This window comes from Salvelinus alpinus, chromosome 9 (assembly GCF_045679555.1).
Source record: "Salvelinus alpinus chromosome 9, SLU_Salpinus.1, whole genome shotgun sequence".
NCBI classification, from domain to species: Eukaryota; Metazoa; Chordata; class Actinopteri; order Salmoniformes; family Salmonidae; genus Salvelinus; species Salvelinus alpinus.
Genome location: NC_092094.1, coordinates 15,579,944 through 15,598,854, shown reverse-complemented (window position 1 = coordinate 15,598,854; position 18,911 = coordinate 15,579,944). Strand labels below are relative to the sequence as shown.

At 44.5% G+C, this 18,911-nt stretch overlaps 1 protein-coding gene across 2 annotated transcripts; it reads left to right on the top strand.

Annotated features, from left to right (window-relative positions):
- Nucleotides 1–7: 7 nt before the first annotated feature.
- On the top strand, nucleotides 8–18,836 carry LOC139584382 (transcription initiation factor TFIID subunit 4-like). 2 transcript variants are annotated; one of them, XM_071416144.1, is made up of 15 exons: nucleotides 8–1,296; nucleotides 1,530–1,699; nucleotides 2,247–2,336; nucleotides 2,629–2,808; nucleotides 3,085–3,207; nucleotides 3,438–3,527; nucleotides 3,800–3,967; nucleotides 4,314–4,389; nucleotides 4,727–4,838; nucleotides 6,029–6,198; nucleotides 6,420–6,550; nucleotides 7,539–7,664; nucleotides 10,999–11,055; nucleotides 12,572–12,694; nucleotides 15,280–18,836. In XM_071416144.1, the coding sequence occupies exons 1-15, from the start codon at nucleotides 90–92 to the stop codon at nucleotides 15,439–15,441; spliced, it is 2,985 nt and encodes a 994-aa protein (XP_071272245.1). In that variant the 5' UTR covers nucleotides 8–89; the 3' UTR covers nucleotides 15,442–18,836. The 2 variants fall into 2 exon arrangements, with proteins under 2 accessions (XP_071272245.1, XP_071272244.1); XM_071416143.1 differs by having other exon boundaries at nucleotides 2,626–2,808.
- The last annotated feature ends 75 nt before the right edge of the window (nucleotides 18,837–18,911 follow it).

Here is an 18,911-nt window from a genome sequence, read left to right as displayed (position 1 = left end):
TCCTTTCTTGAAATTCTATTTCTACATTTGAAACCCACGCGCATGCGTACATTCTAAATTACGATTTGCACAACGGTCTATCATCAAAGATGGCGGGAGCCTCCGACCCACTGGAGGACATGCTCTTCAATGAGGTAGACGAAAAAGCTGTAAGCGATTTAGTGGGCTCTTTGGAATCGCAACTTGTCAGCCAAAAGACTTCGCCCGCCACATATTCTAATATCAAGCGAGAAGGATCTACGGGCGCTGTTAGCCAGTTCTCAGGGAAACTGCGTGATCAAGCGGGGTCTCTGGAGCCGCCACAACAAGGACACCCAAAAGCGGCGTTAAACGCGGAACCCATCGCGAATCAGGCGATGTCCAATAAGATTATCAGCGCTTCTACCTCTTCCATCACTACTGGGGGTGTTTTAAACGCTGGTACCAATCTACAAACATATGGAGCCGCATCTCAAACCATTTCCACCGCACCACCAGGATCGGTAACTTTGCCTGCTCAGTCGACTAGCTTCAACAGAGGGACTGTTTTGGGTCCTGCTGGCACATCGGTGGTGACTGTTCCCAATCCAAACATCACAACAACAACAACAACAACTATCAGGACTGTTTCACCTGGTTTACAGAGTTTGAACGGTAACACTGGAGCTGTGAAGTTGGTCAACTCGCCAGCAGCTTCCCAAGTCGGGTCAGGCAGCAGCACTGTTGTAAGTACTGTCAGTGCGGGCAATTCCAATATCATTGTGTCCATGACTTCACAACCTCCTTCTCTGCCAAACTTTACTGGACCTCAACAATCTGCAGTGGCTACTACTCCCACTATTGCATTGCAAAGACAGCCCAGCCCCATGGCCATTGCCTCACAGAATGGAGTAATAGACCCCAAGGTTTCTGCAGTGGTCACACAGGGTGCAGGTTCCCTAGGGGCCACCACCTCTCAGGTCATGAACCACAGCAACACTCTCATGCACACTAAAATGGTGGCACCCAACCAGCCAGTCTCTGCTGGCCAATCAATAATTCTCGGAGGGTCTCCCCCTCCTGTTGTTGTTAACTCACCAATAAGCCAGCCACAGAGTGTGGCGAGTCCCACTGGGGTGAAACCAACTGTTAATGGAGTTGGTCAGCCCACAGTGACCATCGTGAGGCCCCCCGGTGCTCCTGTGATGGCTACCCCCGTACAGCAGCAGAGACCTGGGCTGTTAGCAAGTACCACGAGGACTGCTGCACCACAGCTGGCCGTCAGACCACCACAAAAGACCACCATTCAGTTACCCCCTGGATTTACCATACCACCCGGTAAGGAACCCTACTGATGTTGTAGAACCTTTAGAAAGTAGGATTTGACACCCTGGAATGTTTTGACCCATTAGTTATTCAATTAATCATATTCATATAGTCCGTAGCCTATAGCCTAGTGTGCTATTCACTTTTGCTTAGGCCAAAACCCCCGCAAAAGAACAACAAAAAAGTAGACCATTTAAAATGTCATATTGAGAAAGATGTGTGACCTGACTGTGTTTCTCCTTCAGGTATGGTGCTGGTGCGTACGGACACGGGCCAGCTAGTGATGGTGACTCAGCAGGTTCTAGCCCAGGCCCAGGCTAAGACCCAACAAGGCCAGGCTGCTGTCTCCAACATTTCCCCCCAGCCTGGAATCCCCACCGCTGGGGCCAACATCAGAGTTAGCACTCCCAGCCAGGTACTGTATGGGGGAATCAGGCTAAAGTTGTCTGGAGCGGGCTGGAATGGATTATATCATATTAAACGTCTTTGTCTATCTGAATGGTGTGTGTCTGTCATGTACGGTCCACATCGACAATCCTCTTGATTGGACCAAGTACAGTCATGCTGTTTGTTTGTGGGTTTGGCATAAGATCGATGCTGCTCAGGTCAGGAATATCCTGGGAGATTATGTTGTACATGATTGTAGAAGAGCTTGTCATGAGACCATAGATTCATGTGCCTGTGGTTAGTAGTCGGTTCTTGGTGCAGCGTTTGCTGCGGCTGTAGAGTCCCATTCGTGAGAGGCTGCCCCCTGTCTCAACTGAAGGTCTACCCGGATGTTGTAGGGGTGTCCCACTGTTTCTTCCTCTTCACCCTATTCCCCTCTAGTGTTGCGCCAGTGTGATTTCACTTTTAGGAAGTCACAACAAGTTGACCATGTATCCCGGTACTAATATCTGTAATGACTGCTTTTTTTCATGATGAATGTCTCTCTGACCCCATGCTCCCCCTGTTCTCTGCAGGCCCCTGGTACGCCCCAGGCTGTCCGTCTGGCGTCCCCTTTCCAGGCAAGAATGGCCCAGTCCCCCTCTCCCTCTAGCCCTGCTATACAGGTGTGCACTTCATGTCTCCAATCAACCCCTTCTGTCAGAGAACACACACCTAATTATAGTAGCTACTAACTACATCCTCTTAGTAGATTGTTCATTTATTTGTATGAAATACATTTGATGTATTTTTCAGCCCTGTTTTTATTTGGTTGGTATTTTAGTTGTTTCATTTATGTCATGTTGTAATAGTGGTTGTTTAGACTTTCAACTGAGCTGTGTTGTGTTAGCGGTTGTGTTGTTTCCACTACTGTATAAAGTTGTAGTCATTTATGCCTGTTGTCATTCTCTCCAGAAGGCCATAACCGTGGCACCTGCGGGTGCGTCTGTGTCAGTGAAAATGACCACCCCTCAGAAGGCCCAGTCTGTGATCACAGGGGGCCAGGCCTTGGTCAAGCCTGGTGCTGTACGGCCCACTATCACCCTGAACACTGCAGCAGCCAGTGCCTCTGGAGCCCCTATTGCAACAGTCTCCCAGGTTTGTCAATTGTGTTACTTGTTTTTGTCAACAGGGGTACTTTGCTTCTGACACTTTGCTCGACCTGAACATTGCAGGGTTTACCACCTTTTTTGTTGGCTAATATCCTCCTTGGGGAAAGTGTTGTTTACTGTGAAGTGTGTTGTGATTTTAAATCCTCTTTAAAAATAAAGTTTGATTTAATAAAATGTTATAATACCAGAGGTGGTGGTGACATGAGAAGCACATTTGAATGGAAAGTAATCATACTGAATGACCCATTCTCCTCTCTTACAGGAAATGCAAGAGAATGTGAAGAAGTGCAAGAACTTCCTGTCCACCCTGATCAAGCTGGCGTCCCACAACTCTCCCTCCCCTGACACATCTAAGAACGTCAAGACCCTGGTGCAGGATCTACTGGTGAGTCAAGACTCTTATAGAGGACTACTATAGTTGGAAATTCTAATGACTAGATGACCTAGTCCTTGTATCATTAACACATGCCTTATGAATGACTTCTTCATGTTTATAAATGAAAGTTATTAGAAAGTGTTTTTGTGCTTTGTTTTGTAGTTCTATTGTCAGCAGAGTGAAAATGTCCACGACATTTAATTTAAAATAATTTTTTACGGTCCCCTGTCTTTGATTAGGATGCTAAAATCGAGCCTGAGGAATTCACCACGAGTCTGCAGGCTGAGCTGAAATCCTCTCCACAGCCGTACCTCATCCCCTTCCTCAAGGTTTGTTTGTAACCCTCAGCCCCCAGCATTCCTGCCCTATTTTTTTTGCGTATTGCTATGCAATTGAAATGCAATTACTAAAGTACTATGGAACAAGTTATTACTAAGAGGTTACTAGTGTAATTAGTGTTACTGCACAGGTATAAGAGAAACTTAATGTAAAGTGTTACATTAACTTTCATAGCAGACCTGTTACATAATTATACAAAATATAGACAGTCAATTGTTGACGACATTATCCATGTAATCCGGATGTGTTTCCCTCTGTACAGAAAAGCCTCCCTGCCCTGCGGCTGTCCCTTCTCAACAACCAGCAGTCTCTTCTGGCCTCCACATCCGCTTCTGCCCTGGCCGTCCCCTCCACCTCCACCATCAGGCCCCGGCTCCCCACCACCATCAGCCCCGCCACGGGCATCGTCAGGACACCTACCACTGCCCTGGTACGACCCTCTGGGACTTAGACCCTGGAGAGAAGCTCTGCAGTTTCTAATGGTTCTCTCTATGATGGGCCTAGTATAATTGATTTAAGGCCGTTCTAGGTTATGTCTCTATAATAGGCATAGAAGCACACACACACACACACACACACACACACACACACACACACACACACACACACACACACACACACACACACACACACACACACTTGAGGCCATTCTATGTTGTCTTTTATATTCATTGTGTTGTGTTCTGTCTGTTATGTGCCACTTCGCTCAACTACTGTGAGTTCCATTTTCTGTCTTCATGTTCTTATAGCTCCTCTCTTCCCCTTCTCTCTTCCAGGGTGTGAGAAGACCAGGGGTCCAGGGGGTCCAGACCCGTATGCCCATGGTCATCACTCAGACCATACGACCGCAAGGTACTAGTACTGCATAGCACCCTCTCTCTTCCCTTATGCAGACATATCTTGTCTATCCAAGCTCAATATGACATCCCAGTGCTCTCCATTTTTGTTATTGGTGAATGGCAGGAGTTTTTCCCCAGTGGGCACTCATTTTTCCCACATGATTCAGCTACTCAAGGCCTGCATTGTTACTAGGTGTCTCAGGTGTGATAGGGTTGGGCTCTAACAAAATGTACCAGCAGGGGATGCCCCAGGACCGGAGTTAACCCCTGGTTAAGAGCACTGCACAGAGGCCTATTTACTCACCATGCTATTGAACAGCTTGTAATGATATGTCTTGTTAATTTGTCAGGCGTAGTTACAAGAGGACCCACTATTATCCCAGGCAGAAGTCCTGTGGGCATTGGTGCCCAGGCCTCTGCCAATCAGAAGAAGCTGAATGAGCCTGGAGGTGGGACGTTCAGGTACGTAATAGGGTGGCAGGTAGCCTAGCAATTAAGAGCCAGTAACCGAAAGGTCCCTGGTTCGAATCCCTGAGCAGACTAGATGAACAATCTGTCGATGTGCCCTTGAGCAAGGCACTTAACCATATGTGCTCTTGTAACTTGTTTCTGGATAGGAGCGTCTGCTAAATGACTAACATGTCAATGTAATATCCTGGTTGGCAGAGGAAAACTATAGGCTCACTGTGGGTATCTGACCCCATGTAAACCTATTCAAGGCTCTTGGCATTGTTGGGCTAACGGCGTTTACACACACAGTTTTGAGCTATAGTTCGAATCAGAGTTCAATTATTTGTTGCATTGTATTTTTTTTATTTGGTCAGGTTGGTTTTACATCGCCAAATGTCAAACAAACAAAAATCTATTTATGATTTTCATGAAGCATCACTTGTGTGTCCCAATGTTCATATTTCTTTCGCTTTGAACTTCTAACAACATACGCGAGGAAACAGCACAATAGCTGCTCTAACTGCGATGGGAATAGACTATATTCAGTAGACTATATCCCCGGTATAGACACCGTCTCTCCTAATCTGAATCGGATGCGCTGCTACTCACAGAATGTTTCAGAGATATCAAGTTATGATGCTGCGTGTATTTATCAAATGCTCGCAGTCAAACAACCAATAATAATGCATGACTGGTTATTTTCCTGTGTTTGGTCCAGACTGTTTTCAACTGCAGCGTACCGCACCACAGTATGAATTGAATCAGACTGAGACCATCCTTTTTTAGAGAACCACAGTGTGTTGTTGAATGCTCCCAATGAACCAAACTAAGGGTGTTAACACACCAGAGTTAGACAAAACCACTCCAAACTAATTCAGGGGGTGAAAGCCCCCTAAGATACTTTAAAACTTTTCCGTCATGATGTATGTAAACCAATCAACCACAGGATGGCAGTATTTCACAGATTTTGACCCAACGGTAGAGTAGAAACATACTAAAGCTAAATAAACTCCCGTCCCTGATCAGTGTAAATAACTTCATATCCTCTGAGAAATTGACTTGAAATCTACATGGTGTCATTGACTAGGCCATATTCATGTTATTTAGCTTTCTTTAATGAACCAAGATATTATCAACGTTATCTGGCCAATTCTATGATCTTCTGGGGCACACCCTGATATGTGTGTACTGTATGTCTTTAGAGATGACGATGACATCAATGACGTGGCGTCCATGGCGGGGGTAAACCTGAACGAGGAAAACGCCCGCATCATGGCCACCAACTCTGAGCTGGTGGGCACCAAGATCCGCTCCTGTAAGGACGAGGCCTTCCTCCCGCCAGGTCTGCTGCACAGACGCATCATGGAGGCTGGTAGGTCATACCAGATGAGAGGCACTTGTTTACTTACCTTCATGGATTTGAAAGGAAATGACTGGTGTAAGACACAAGCAAAGTAGTGGAGCTCGGCCCTGATGTCTGTCGATCATCAATAAATGACTGGCCACACCTTGCCATTCCACCCCAGATAATGGCACTGATTGGCTGTCCCAATATAGTGCGCCTTTAACCCCAGTTGATGTCTTTTCTCTCAGCCAAGAGGTTTGGGGTGACCGAGGTCCCAGCTGAGACAGTGAACTACATCTCCCATGCTACCCAGGCCAGGCTGAGATCCATGCTGGAGAAAGTGTCCACTATCGCCCAGCACCGCACCGACGGGGGCAAGGTAAGAGCAGGGAGTGTAGGGGTTGTCATGAACAGAAGTACATAAACCGTACATGAATAACACACACAACGTATGAACAACAACATGAGCAGTACACAAACTACATAAACACCATCGTTCCTGTCCCTTCTGTCTTTCACTCTCCCTCTCTTTCACTCTCCCTCTCTCCCCTCTCTTTCACTCTCCCTCTCCCCTCTCACTTTCTCTACCCTCTCGCTTTCTCTCCCTCTCTCCCCTCTCGCTGTCTCTCCCCTCGCTTTCTCTCGCTTTCTCTCCCTCTCTCCCCTCTCGCTTTCTCTCCCCTCTCGCTTTCTCTCCCCTCTCACTTTCTCTCCCTCTCTCCCCTCTCGCTTTCTCTCCCTCTCTCCCCTCTCGCTTTCTCTCCCTCTCTCCCCTCTCGCTTTCTCTCCCTCTCTCGCTTTCTCTCCCCTCTCGCTTTCTCTCCCCTCGCTTTCTCTCCTCTCGCTTTCTCTCCCCTCTCGCTTTCTCTCCCCTCTCGCTTTCTCTCCCTCTCTCCCCTCTCGCTTTCTCTCCCTCTCTTCCCTCTCGCTTTCTCTCCCTCTCTTCCCTCTCGCTTTCTCTCCCTCTCTTCCCTCTCGCTTTCTCTCCCTCTCTTCCCTCTCGCTTTCTCTCCCTCTCTCCCCTCTCGCTTTCTCTCCCTCTCTCCCCTCTCGCTTTCTCTCCCTCTCTCACTTTCTCTCCCTCTCTCGCTTTCTCTCCCCTCTCGCTCTCTCTCCCCTCTCGCTTTCTCTCCCTCTCGCTTTCTCTCCCTCTCTCCCCTCTCGCTTTCTCTCCCCTCTCGCTTTCTCTCCCCTCTCGCTTTCTCTCCCCTCTCGCTTTCTCTCCCCTCTCGCTTTCTCTCCCTCTCTTCCATCTCGCTTTCTCTCCCTCTCTCCCGTCTCGCTTTCTCTCTCCTCTCTTTCACTCTCCCTCTCTCCACTCTCGCTTTCACTCTCCCCTCTCTCCTGTCCCTTCCTTCTCTCTGCAGGATGAGGAATGGTATGAGCCGTCGACAGACGTCAGGGCCCAGCTCCGCTTTTTTGAGCAGCTGGAAAGGATGGAGAAACAGAGGAAGGACGAACAGGAGAGAGAGGTCCTACTCAAGGCTGCCAAGGTACCTACAGAACAGAGTAGCGTTCAGTAGAGACAGACCACCACCTGACTACATGCACACTGGCTCTAGGTCATTACCACTTTACTGCATTACCCCAAATCACAAGTTGAACTCGAAGTGCCTGTTAATAGCTGCACTATTTTGAGTTGAGCAACAAAAGTGTGTGTGTGTGTACACTTGATCTTGTGTGTGCTTGCATTTGTGTGTGTCCACCCCATGGGAAGGATGTGACACCTGAAAACAGAGGTAATTAGTGGAGTTTGAACAGAGCCCACCTTCACTGGGGTGTACACACACTCACACTCAAATCTGAAGATTATCTGCACAGTATGTTTGTTAGCTAATTACTCTTAGGAAAAATAGTGCTATCTAGAACCTTAAAGGCTGTCCCCATAGGATAACCTTTTGAAGAACCCTTTTGGGTTCCAGGTAGAACCCTTTCTACATATGATTCTACATGGAACACAAAAGGATACTGACTGGAACCAAAAAGGATTCTGCTATGGGAACAGCCGAATAACCCTTTTTTATAAGAGTGTAGCCAGACAGTTTTAGTGGAATGATTTTTCAATTTAACAGCCAATATGCCAACGTTCCATACAACATCCACAGCCATACACTGGCTGAAATCAGTTGATGATAGGACTTAGACAAGTTGTAAATGCAACAGGTACTGATAATAACACTCGCAGCTTCCCAAGAAAACAAAAACATGTAGACATTGATGGACTGTTTACATATATTTTAGAGGATATTTATATAGAAAATTGGTATAAAACCTGCATGAACTGTATATTTTGACAATGTTTTATGTTGTAAATAATTCCATTACACTTTCTGATATATCACATGCCTTTTATTTTCCTCCATAAGTAAAAGCAGGAAATGCATTACCTACGCCTCTGCTGCCGATCATTCCAATTAGGCTGGTTTGGATGTCTCCCTGACCCAAAATGGCTGATATTATGATTCTGGAACTTTGAGGGTTTATGACATTTAGTAATTGAATAGGATCTCTATGGTTATATCATAGTTACTATTATGAGTTGTTGTTCATTCAGGCTGGATGTAGCTTGTGGTTAAAGGGATAGTTCACCCAAATTACAATATTACATATTGGTTTCCATACACTGTAATCAGTCTATGCACACGGTATGACAGCAATCAATGCTTTGGTTCAGTTTCCACAGGGAAACTAAACTTGATTTATTTTCCCTGGAACTGATTCCACATGATAACATTTTAGCATTTGTGGCACATCCCATTCAAGTCATGGGACCAATATTATGAGCAATTTTCAAGCATGTCCAAATCATCCCGAAGTATCTAAAATCAATTGTGAAGCTCAACAAAGTCACTTATAAATTATTCTGGACATGACGCGCAAAAAATGATATTGGTCCCGTGACTTGAATGGGATTTGTGACACATGCTAAAACGTTAGCATGTGGAAACGGTGCCCTGGAAACTAAACCAAAGCATGAATTTGTCTCATGCCTTATCCATAGACTGCTTACAGTGTAAGGAAACAAATGTGTCATTTTGTAATTTGGATGTACTATGCCTTTTAAACACATTACATTCGGAAAGTATTCAGACCTCTTCACTTTTTTTCACATTTTGTTACGTTACAGCCTTATTCTGAAATGGATTAAAAATATATATATATTTAATCCTAATGAATTTACACACAACACCCCATAATGACAAAGCGAAAATAAGTTTTTAGACCGTTTTGCAAATGTATTAAAAATAAAAAACAGAAAATACCTTATTTATATAAGTATACAGACCCTTTGCTATGAGATTTGAAATTGAGCTCAGGTGCATCCTGTTTCCATTGATCATCCTTAAGATGTTTCTACAACTTGACTGGAGTCCACCTGTGGTAAATTCAATTGATTGGACATGATTTGGAAGAGAACACACCTGTCTATATAAGGAAAAACCAGGCCATCTGGTAGAAGGAATTGTCCGTATAGCTCCGAGACAGGATTGTATCGAGGCACAAAACATTTCTGCAGTATTGAAGGTCTCCAAGAACAGTGGCCTCCATCATTCTTAAATGGAAGAAGTTTGGAACCACCAAGACTCTTCCTAGAGCTGGCTGCCCGGCCAAACTGAGCAATCGGAGGAGAAGGGATAGGATCAGGGAGGTGACCAAGAACCCGATGGTCACTGACTGAGCTCCAGAGTTCCTCTGTGGAGATGGGAGAACCTTTCAGAAGGACAACCGTCTCTGCAGCACTCCACCAATCAGGCCTTTATGGTAGAGTGGCCAGACGGAAGCCACTCCTCAGTAAAAGGCACCCAAAGACTCTCAGACTATGAGAAACAAGATTCTCTGGTCTGAAACCAAGATTATACTCTTTGGCCTGAATGCCAAGCGTCAAGTCTGGAGGAAACCTGGCACCATCCCTATGGCGAAGCATGGTGGTGGCAGCATGTCGTGGAGATGTTTTTCAGTGGCAGGGAATGGGAGTCAGGATCAAGGGAAAGATGAGCAGAGCAAAATACAGAGAGATCCTTGATGAAAACCTGCTCCAGAGCACTCAGGACTTCAGACTGAAATGAAGGTTCACCTACGAACAGGACAACGACCCTAAGCACACAGCCAAGACAACGCAGGAGTGGCTTTGAGACATGTCTCTGAATGTCCTTGAGTGGCCAAGCCAGAGCCCGAACTTGAACCCGATCGAACTTCTCTGGAGAGACCTGAAAATAGCTGTGCAGCGACGCTCCCTATCCAACCTGGCAGAGCTTGAGAGAATCTGCAGAGAAGAATGGGAGAAACTCCCCAAATACAGGTGTGCCAAGCTTGTGGCATCATACCCAAGAAGACTCAAGGCTGTAATCGCTGCCAAAAGGTGCTTCAACAAAGTACTGAGTACAGGGTCTGAATACTTATGTCAATTTCAATGTTTCATTTTTAATACATTTGCAATTTAAAAAAATTGCTTTGTCATTATGGGGTTGTGTGTGTGTGTGTGTGTGTGTGTGTGTGTGTGTGTGTGTGTGTGTGTGTGTGTGTGTGTGTGTGTGTGTGTGTGTGTGTGTGTGTGTGTGTGTGTGTGTGTGTGTGTGTGTGTGTGTGTGTGTGTGTAGATTTTTTAGTAAAAAAATAATTTTATCAATTTTAGAATAAGGCATAACATAACAAAATGTGGAAAAAGTCAAGGGGTCTGAATACTTTCCGAAATGCACTGTAAATGCTATAATAAGCACTGGTTTCTGACTATAACATTGTCTTAAGCTATCGCCCCGATATCTCTCTCGTAACAGAGTATGTACCTTTTTTGTCTCTCTAACCTGTTTTTGTCTCTCTACTCTATAGAGTCGCGCCAGACAGGAGGACCCAGAACAAGCTCGGTTGAAGGCGAAAGCTAAGGAGGTAATTGCTTCATTTTTTTAAAGCAATTGACATATTATTAATGTCCATGTACAATATAAAAAAACGATGTAGTCCATTATCAGCTACAGACTGGTATGCAAGAACTTCCCACCAAAATACACAAATTCTCCATATAGTCCTACTACCTTCCCAACCATGCCACTATTTGAAGCTAGCTCCCCCGTATTATAGCTCTGCCTTGGGCTACACTGTCTGTCTGGACAGTGCCTCACCACTACCAGCCAGAGTGGGTACTGAGGTCAGAGAGCATTATCCATAAAGATCTGGACAGGGGAGCCTAGGTCAGGACATGTTCAATCATTCTGAACATTATAGTGCATTGTAAAAGTGCATTGTAAAAGTTGCCTAATCAATATTTTGTTTTGCTGAATCATTTGTGTTCGTGCTGGGCTGGAACAAAGATGTACAAGCCCAGTCGCTCCCCAGGAAGAGGGTTGGCCACCCCTGGTTTAACGCCTAGTGGGCCAAAAACCAAAACACCTCTGGCTTTTATTATCTCTAATTGGGGACTAATTCAGGTGAATGGACTCCCTGTCCAATCAATCGTATTGACTCTACGCTTCTTTATTCCACGTGTAACTCTGTGTTGTTGTTTGTGTCGCACTGCTTTGTTTTATCTTGGCCAGGTCGCAGTTGTAAATGAGAACTTGTTCTCAACTAGCTTACCTGGTTAAATAAAGGTGAAATCAAAAATCACAAAAATCTGTGACATGAATAAATCATTACTACTAACAGGTAGGAATAACCATCAGTCCTTGGGCCCTCCAGGCCTCTGGCCTGTGTGATAGACTAGTTTCAGAAAGTGTGATGAAGTGCCTTTACCACTTCATCAAGCAGGCAGACAGGCAGGCAAGGACCTGACCTGAAGCAACCTTGGCTAGACCTACAGAGCCCCACTCTCTGCCTTGTGACCTCATAATGCCTGAAGATACAATGCTCCTTTCACACACACGCTAGCCTGCTTCAGGCTGTTGGCCTCTGCTTCACCTTGACCTCCAGGGTCAGGTCACAGGTCACTGTACTTTGTCACCAGGGTGTGCGTACCATGTGCAGCACCTCTTTCAATTAGCATTACAGTGTCTTAATGAGGACGTCAACATTGCCTTGAATTATGTCTCCTATTGATTAGTCTCCTATTGGTTAGTCTCCTATTGATTAGTCTCCTCAACACATCTTTCCCCCTCCTCTTCTCTTCTCCTCCCAGTCTCCTCCTTTGGCGCGGGCTGCTGTTTTAGCCTAGCAGTTTGTAGGACTGCTGCAGAAGGATTTGTGTTCATGGCAGATAATAATAGTCTGATAATATGCAGCTCTATATGTAGGCCTATTAGATTGTTGAACTGTAGGTCTTTTCAGGGCTCATTATACGGCACCTTCTTGGCACTGTAACTTTCTCCATTCCAGCTTTTATGCTACCAATGATGGATCCTGTTCAGGGTGTAAATCAGGCAGGAAAGTATACATGTCTGTGGCACTCTCTCTCCCTTTCCCCTTTCAGATGCAGCAGGCAGAGCAGGCCCAGATCCGACAGCGTGAAGCCAACCTCACTGCCCTGGCTGCCATCGGGCCCCGTAAGAAACGCAAGATGGACTCGCCAGGGGGCTCCACATCGGGCACAGAGGTAAGGGTCCTAAAATGTGGCAGTAAGAATAGGAACACACATATTCAAAGTTGACAGATATCCTCATTCCCTAATGACTTTCACCACCTGACTTTCCATCACAGTTTAAGAAAACATGATAGTTTAAGTTTGGATAGCTTCGTTCACTCTACTCTGTCATCAGTGCACGCCCCCCCCACCTTCTATCCAGCAGTGTGAATGTGACCAGAGTTGAGTGAAGGGGGTCAGCGTGGGCCTCTAGGCTTGTTGTTGGTGTCTGCACCGCTCTACCCCCTCCAAGCCCCCCCTCCTCTCACCCCCTCAGGGGAGCCATAGATTTCAGCTCTGCAGAAATAAGCCTGAGGGGGGAACACAGCCCGGGGCGGCTGCAGTATGGGTGCCTCAGTCACGCCACCTTCCACCCCCACCCACATCCAGCCCAGAGGTATCCCCACAGCGATCCCAGACAAAGGGGGCTCTGTGCGGGGTGAGAGCCACAGATTAGGAGAGGGAGGGAATGCAAGCGAGGGAACATTGTAGGGAAGGGGAGGGTGTAATCATGAACTTTGACAGATGCCTCAGCGTGAAAAGGATGGGGAATTACTAAGCCAAATGAACGTCTAGCAATCTAGTCAGTCAACCAGTTGATAGGTTAGCCAGTCGGTGAGCTAGTCAGGAAGTTGGCTAGTCTTTCAAATCAGTGAGCTGCTTTTGTTGCTAGCTAGTTTGTAATATGGGTATGTTGGACTACAGTCTGTCAGTTAGTCGATAGTTATCAAGTCAACAAGGTAGTCCCTTGTGGGCTGTTTATTTTTCTACTGTAGCTAATGAGTTAGAAATGCAGAAAGGTTGCCTGGCTCCTTTTATTAGCCGTTCCTCATACATACCCAAACGGCCTGAAGGGCTCGTGCCAGGCTGATGTGTCTATATCTCAACCCTGATCATGCCTGCAGATGGGAGCTAAGGGGGCTGCATGGGGCTCCAACCTCAGGGCAGAGTAGTTACAAAGAAGGCAGCTCAGCGACGAGAAGACAACAAGATGAACAATTATTTGTCATGTTTTTCAAAAAACCCTGATGAAAGCGAAGAGCCAAAACGCATTGGTTTTATCAATAGTTTATCAACTTCCACTGCCCTCCAAGACTTGCTGAATTTCCTATTCACTTCAATGTGCTCCAACTTCCCGTGTGAAAGGGAGTTCCTTGATCAGACCGGTCACAGTTATATCACAAGAGGATCTTTGACCGATTTTAGTCAGAAGAGCAGTGATCTCGTGCTATCCATCATGCTTGATTGGAGTGGGTGATTGTAGCGTCTCGTTGGAGACTCCACTGGGTGTGTAACATTGGGGGCGTTCGTTGTGCCAGTATGGAGTACACACCCTTGGGCATAGGGTGTGTGCGTGTTTTGTGTGCAGGAGGTAACCACGCCTGCAGGCTGTTAAGCTGTATAATGCTCTGATTGTGTTCCTGTATGGACCTGGAGCCTCATTCCTATCCTCTAGTGTCAGCTCTCCCCTCAGGCTCTCAGCACAGAGAAGTAGAATATACACTCAATTTATATAATAGGAACCACCATTGGCTCACAAAACAACCATTGCATACAGTGCCTTCAGAAAGTATTCATAGCCCTTGACTTATTCCACATTTTGTTATGTTACAGCCTGAGTTGTAAATGGATGAAATAGATTTTACACACAATACCCCATAATGATAAAGTAAAAATGTTTTTAGAAATTTTAGCAAATGCATTGAAAATGTATTACAAAGTATTCCCTGAGTAAATACTTTGTAGAAGCACCTTTGGCACCGATTACAGCTGAGTGTCTTTGGGTAAGTCTCTAAGAGCTTTGCACACCTGGATTATACAGTATTTGCCCATTATTCTTTTTTTTTAAAAAGGGTTGCAATTCCATTGAATTAGGGATAGTTTAACCAAAATATGCCACAAAACCTAGAATTGCCTTATGTGTATCCCACAAAAAAGATTCACTGTTATAAGCTAACTTTTTTGATGAATTTAAGGAAAATTCCCCCAATTCCCGGCCTTAATTTCCCATGGAAAATTTCCTGGAAAGTTCCGACCCTTTGCAACCCTAATTCCAAATAGTCCTAACCCTTTATTTCAGCATACACCACCACAGGGTTATTGGGTTAGGCACTGAGTTCACTAAGACATGTACAATTTCCTCACCCATTCAAACAAGCTTTAGGACATTTCAGGAGTATGCAAAACAATGCATCAATTCAAGCCACGATGTTTGATACTGGCTGTTTTAAAGTGTTGTTTTTAGGTGGTGTAGAATCTTGAGAAAGCTTTTTCGGCGATTTGGAGCCGTAGGCTAAGGGTGTGACCGTTTCCCTCAGGCTGTGTCCACACCTTGTATGAAACTGTGGTGATGCATACACAAGCCTGGGCTGTGAGAGCTGAATTTAAATTTCTCTAGTTAGTAAAACTGCATCGCTTGTTCCCTGCCTGCATTACTATTGCTTGAGCCTACTTGTTTTGATACACATTGCCAACACCAACATTTTAAGTAAATTAAAACAACCCTAAATCACTTACTTGTAGATGTAACTTTTTTAATGTCGTCCCTTTGTCCTCAGGTTGCTTCGGGTTCAGGGGATGGCTCTTCCACAGCTGCCTCCTCCCGTCAACAGCTCCGTCAGCGGATCACGCGAGTCAACCTCAGGGACTTTATCTTCTGCCTGGAGCAGGAGAGGGCCACATCCAGGTCCTTATTGCTTTATAAGGCTCTCCTGAAGTAGTGAAGTCCCCCAGGGTTCAGTACTCAGCACATTACAAATCCTTACGGTTCTTCACAGCTCTCCTAAAGTATGACGTCCTACAGGGTTTAGTACTCAGCCGGCCCGTTACAAATCCATAAGGTTCTCTAGTCGACCCAATACAAATCTTTACTGTTCTACACAACTCTCCTGAAGTAGGGCTTCCACAATGGTTCTGTACTCGACCTGATGCAAATCCTTACTACTCGATAAGGCTCTCCTAACATAGGGGTAACACAGGGCTCTGTACTGTGTCCATAACACATTTGCGATAAGTAAAGTTTCCCCTTTGCCCCCATCTCTACACATGCCTTCATTCCCATACCACATTATCATATAGCCCCCCATCTCTACACACACCCTCATTCCCATACCACATTATCATATAACCCCCCCATCTCTACACACACCCTCATTCCCATACCACACTATCATATATCACCCCCCATCTCTACACACACCCTCATTCCCATACCACACTATCATATATCACCCCCCATCTCTACACACACCCTCATTCCCATACCACACTATCATATATCACCCCCCATCTCTACACACACCCTCATTCCCATACCACACTATCATATATCACCCCTTGCATCTGAAGCTAAGCAACCCCACACCACCCTAACCCAGTTGCTCCCAGATCATACTGCCCCTTAGGACAGGTACACTGGCTACTCTTTCACTTGGCCACATCCTTGTTTTTACATCACGTCTCGTCTCATTCACTATCTGTGTGCTTTACAACGCTGAGAGCCTAGAAGCTGGCAGGTGGGCACACAACGCCATTTTTTTTTACCATGACTCCTATGTACCTCGATGCCTTGAGTCTCTGTCCCAATTTGTTGCGTCGTTCTCAAACAACCTACAGTAGTAATATTTGAGGTCGGGGTCCTTGCTATTTAAGCCTAATGACTCCCCACTAAGGATGTTACATCACATCATATATAGACTTGGACCAACAGGATTGTTTGGTCACCGTGGTCAGGATCTGTGCTCTCCAGGGGCCTTATTTATCAACTGTGCGTACATTTCTTACTAAATTCTGGCATACCTGGAGATTGTAGGATTTCTGGCATACTTGGAGATTGATAAATCCCACAAACTGTCCCATGCAACATATATGCATGTTTTCAGTGATAAATCAGAACCAAATTACGTAATATTTTTTTAACAAAAACGCCCTCATTAACTGTATGATTTGGAAATGTTGGAACTGGGCCATGTCCTTTTCTAAAAGAAAGCTGAATAGCGAATTATATTAAATTTTTGTAGAGGTGTGGGCAGAGTGTTTTAATCTTTTGCAGAGACATTCAACAACAACAAAAAATGCATTCTGCCTATTGCGAGTACCAAACACTGGTCGTGCATTCTGCAAGATTGATTGTCTATTGAACAATTTAAAAGTAAATGTTGCCTACAGCCCACACGAATTGTTGTTCAATATTTTGTTTATCAATACATGATTGTGTTTCTGAGATGAAATAGGCTATTATATCGCGCTCCTATCACACAGCAATACTGTAGACTACCCATACTGTCATAGGCTACCAGCCTATTTGCTTTTGAGCATGGTTGGCTATTGAATGAGCAATGAATAAATGGTAACCATTATTATAATTCCTGTGCATCAAACACCTCAATTTCCCCAAAAATAACAATCTTTGCTTGCAATACAGTTGAATGACCATTAGAAGGTGTACCTACGCATGGTCTGAGATTTGCGTGGAGATGCACTTAAATACCAACCTTTGCGGGAAAACTGTCGCACACAATGTTTAGTCATTTTTCTGTGCGCACACACCTTTGATAAATGAGGCCCCAGGTCAAAACCTACAAACACTGATCTGCGTTATGTACGTTGTACGTTTTCCCCAACATATTGAAGAGGAAGGAACCATTTCAAAATGAAAGATAATGTTTGCATTTTATGTTCTGGGCAAGTACTGAGTTTGGGGGAAAACATAACTCATATTGTAACATGTTTTAAAGGTAGACTCAGCGATATGACGTAGATGCAGAAAGTGAACGGCAGTGGGTCAATTTCCTCAACAACTAAGAGCGTTGAAGCGTGAGGCTCAACTTCTCCACTGTTTTGGTCCCTCGGCTACCATGCTTTGAACAGCGTGAAGCGAACCCGTGCACATGCGCAGATATTGTATGACTGCATCTTGCTCATCTCAATATCTGCTGCTCGTGGCAAGATAATTTCTCTGAGTCTACCTTTTAATTTACCGAACCATAAGGTGAATGTTGAAGAGAATCCTATTGTTTTGATAGTGGTCAGATAAATGTACCAGGAAGTACTGTGATGCCTGCTATTTAAACACAACAAGTATACATACTAGTTCCAGACCTGGGTCCAATACTTTCAAATATGAAATATGAGCTCGATTTAGATTGCATGGTACAACAGAACCTATGGAATAGTCCCATTATAGTCCCAAACGCCAAGCTAAATCAAGCCCACCTTAATTACTTTCAAGTATTTGACCTAGGTTTGGCTGGTATACATGGTACTTTAGGGTTCCTATTACTATTGGCAGAATAGTGAAACATCTTAAGGTTTTTGTTTTTTTGTGTGTTAAAAAAAAATTGTGCGCCTATTCTAATATTCTATTCAATGGTTCATACATAAACTAATCTCTCCTATTGTAGGATCCATTTAAAGATATAAGTATCATTATTCAGAATCAACCTCATCACAGAACACAGGGAGCTGGCTCTCTTATACACTCACTCAGGCTAATCAACAATTTTAATGAAGATGACAATTAACAATGCGGTCATAATATTGAGCACCATTCCTATATAGTTTTCTCAAGACCTTAAATTCCATCCGGGACTTTTTAATCAACTGAAAAGTCCATCACTTGCAGAAGTTGCAACACCGCTTAACAATATCTTTTGAGTGATTGACTTTTAATGCTGATGATCAACATCAAAATGTCAATCTGTCACGGCGATCTGTCAAGTATTTTTTTATAATGCTAATGGCATACTACTGCTTCCTTATTTTTTGGGGGGTCAAAGGCCCTTTTTCAGTTTGACTTTGAAATAACTGTCCATTAAAGGTTTTTAATGCTTTAAATGTATTTTTTACTGTAACATGCATTTGTTTATATAGTGCATAGTTCTAATTGATAAATGAAATAAAGCTGTGGTGTATGTATATTCAAGTTTAGAGTCTGGGTCTTAAGCACCCAGCTACTGTATTATGTGTTGAAGGACACATTTTTGTGACTATTTATATTTCCTACTGTCTGTGCATTCAAACCTGACGCATTTCAGGTGATGCAATTTTAGTATTGTTTGTACCTTTGCAAAAAAACAATAATAAAGAAAGTGATTGAAAAGCACAAATATCCTAATTTCTTTGATGGTGTGTGCCAGGTTGAGTTTGGCTTATTGTGGTTTTATTGATCCCGGCAACGCAACACAGAACC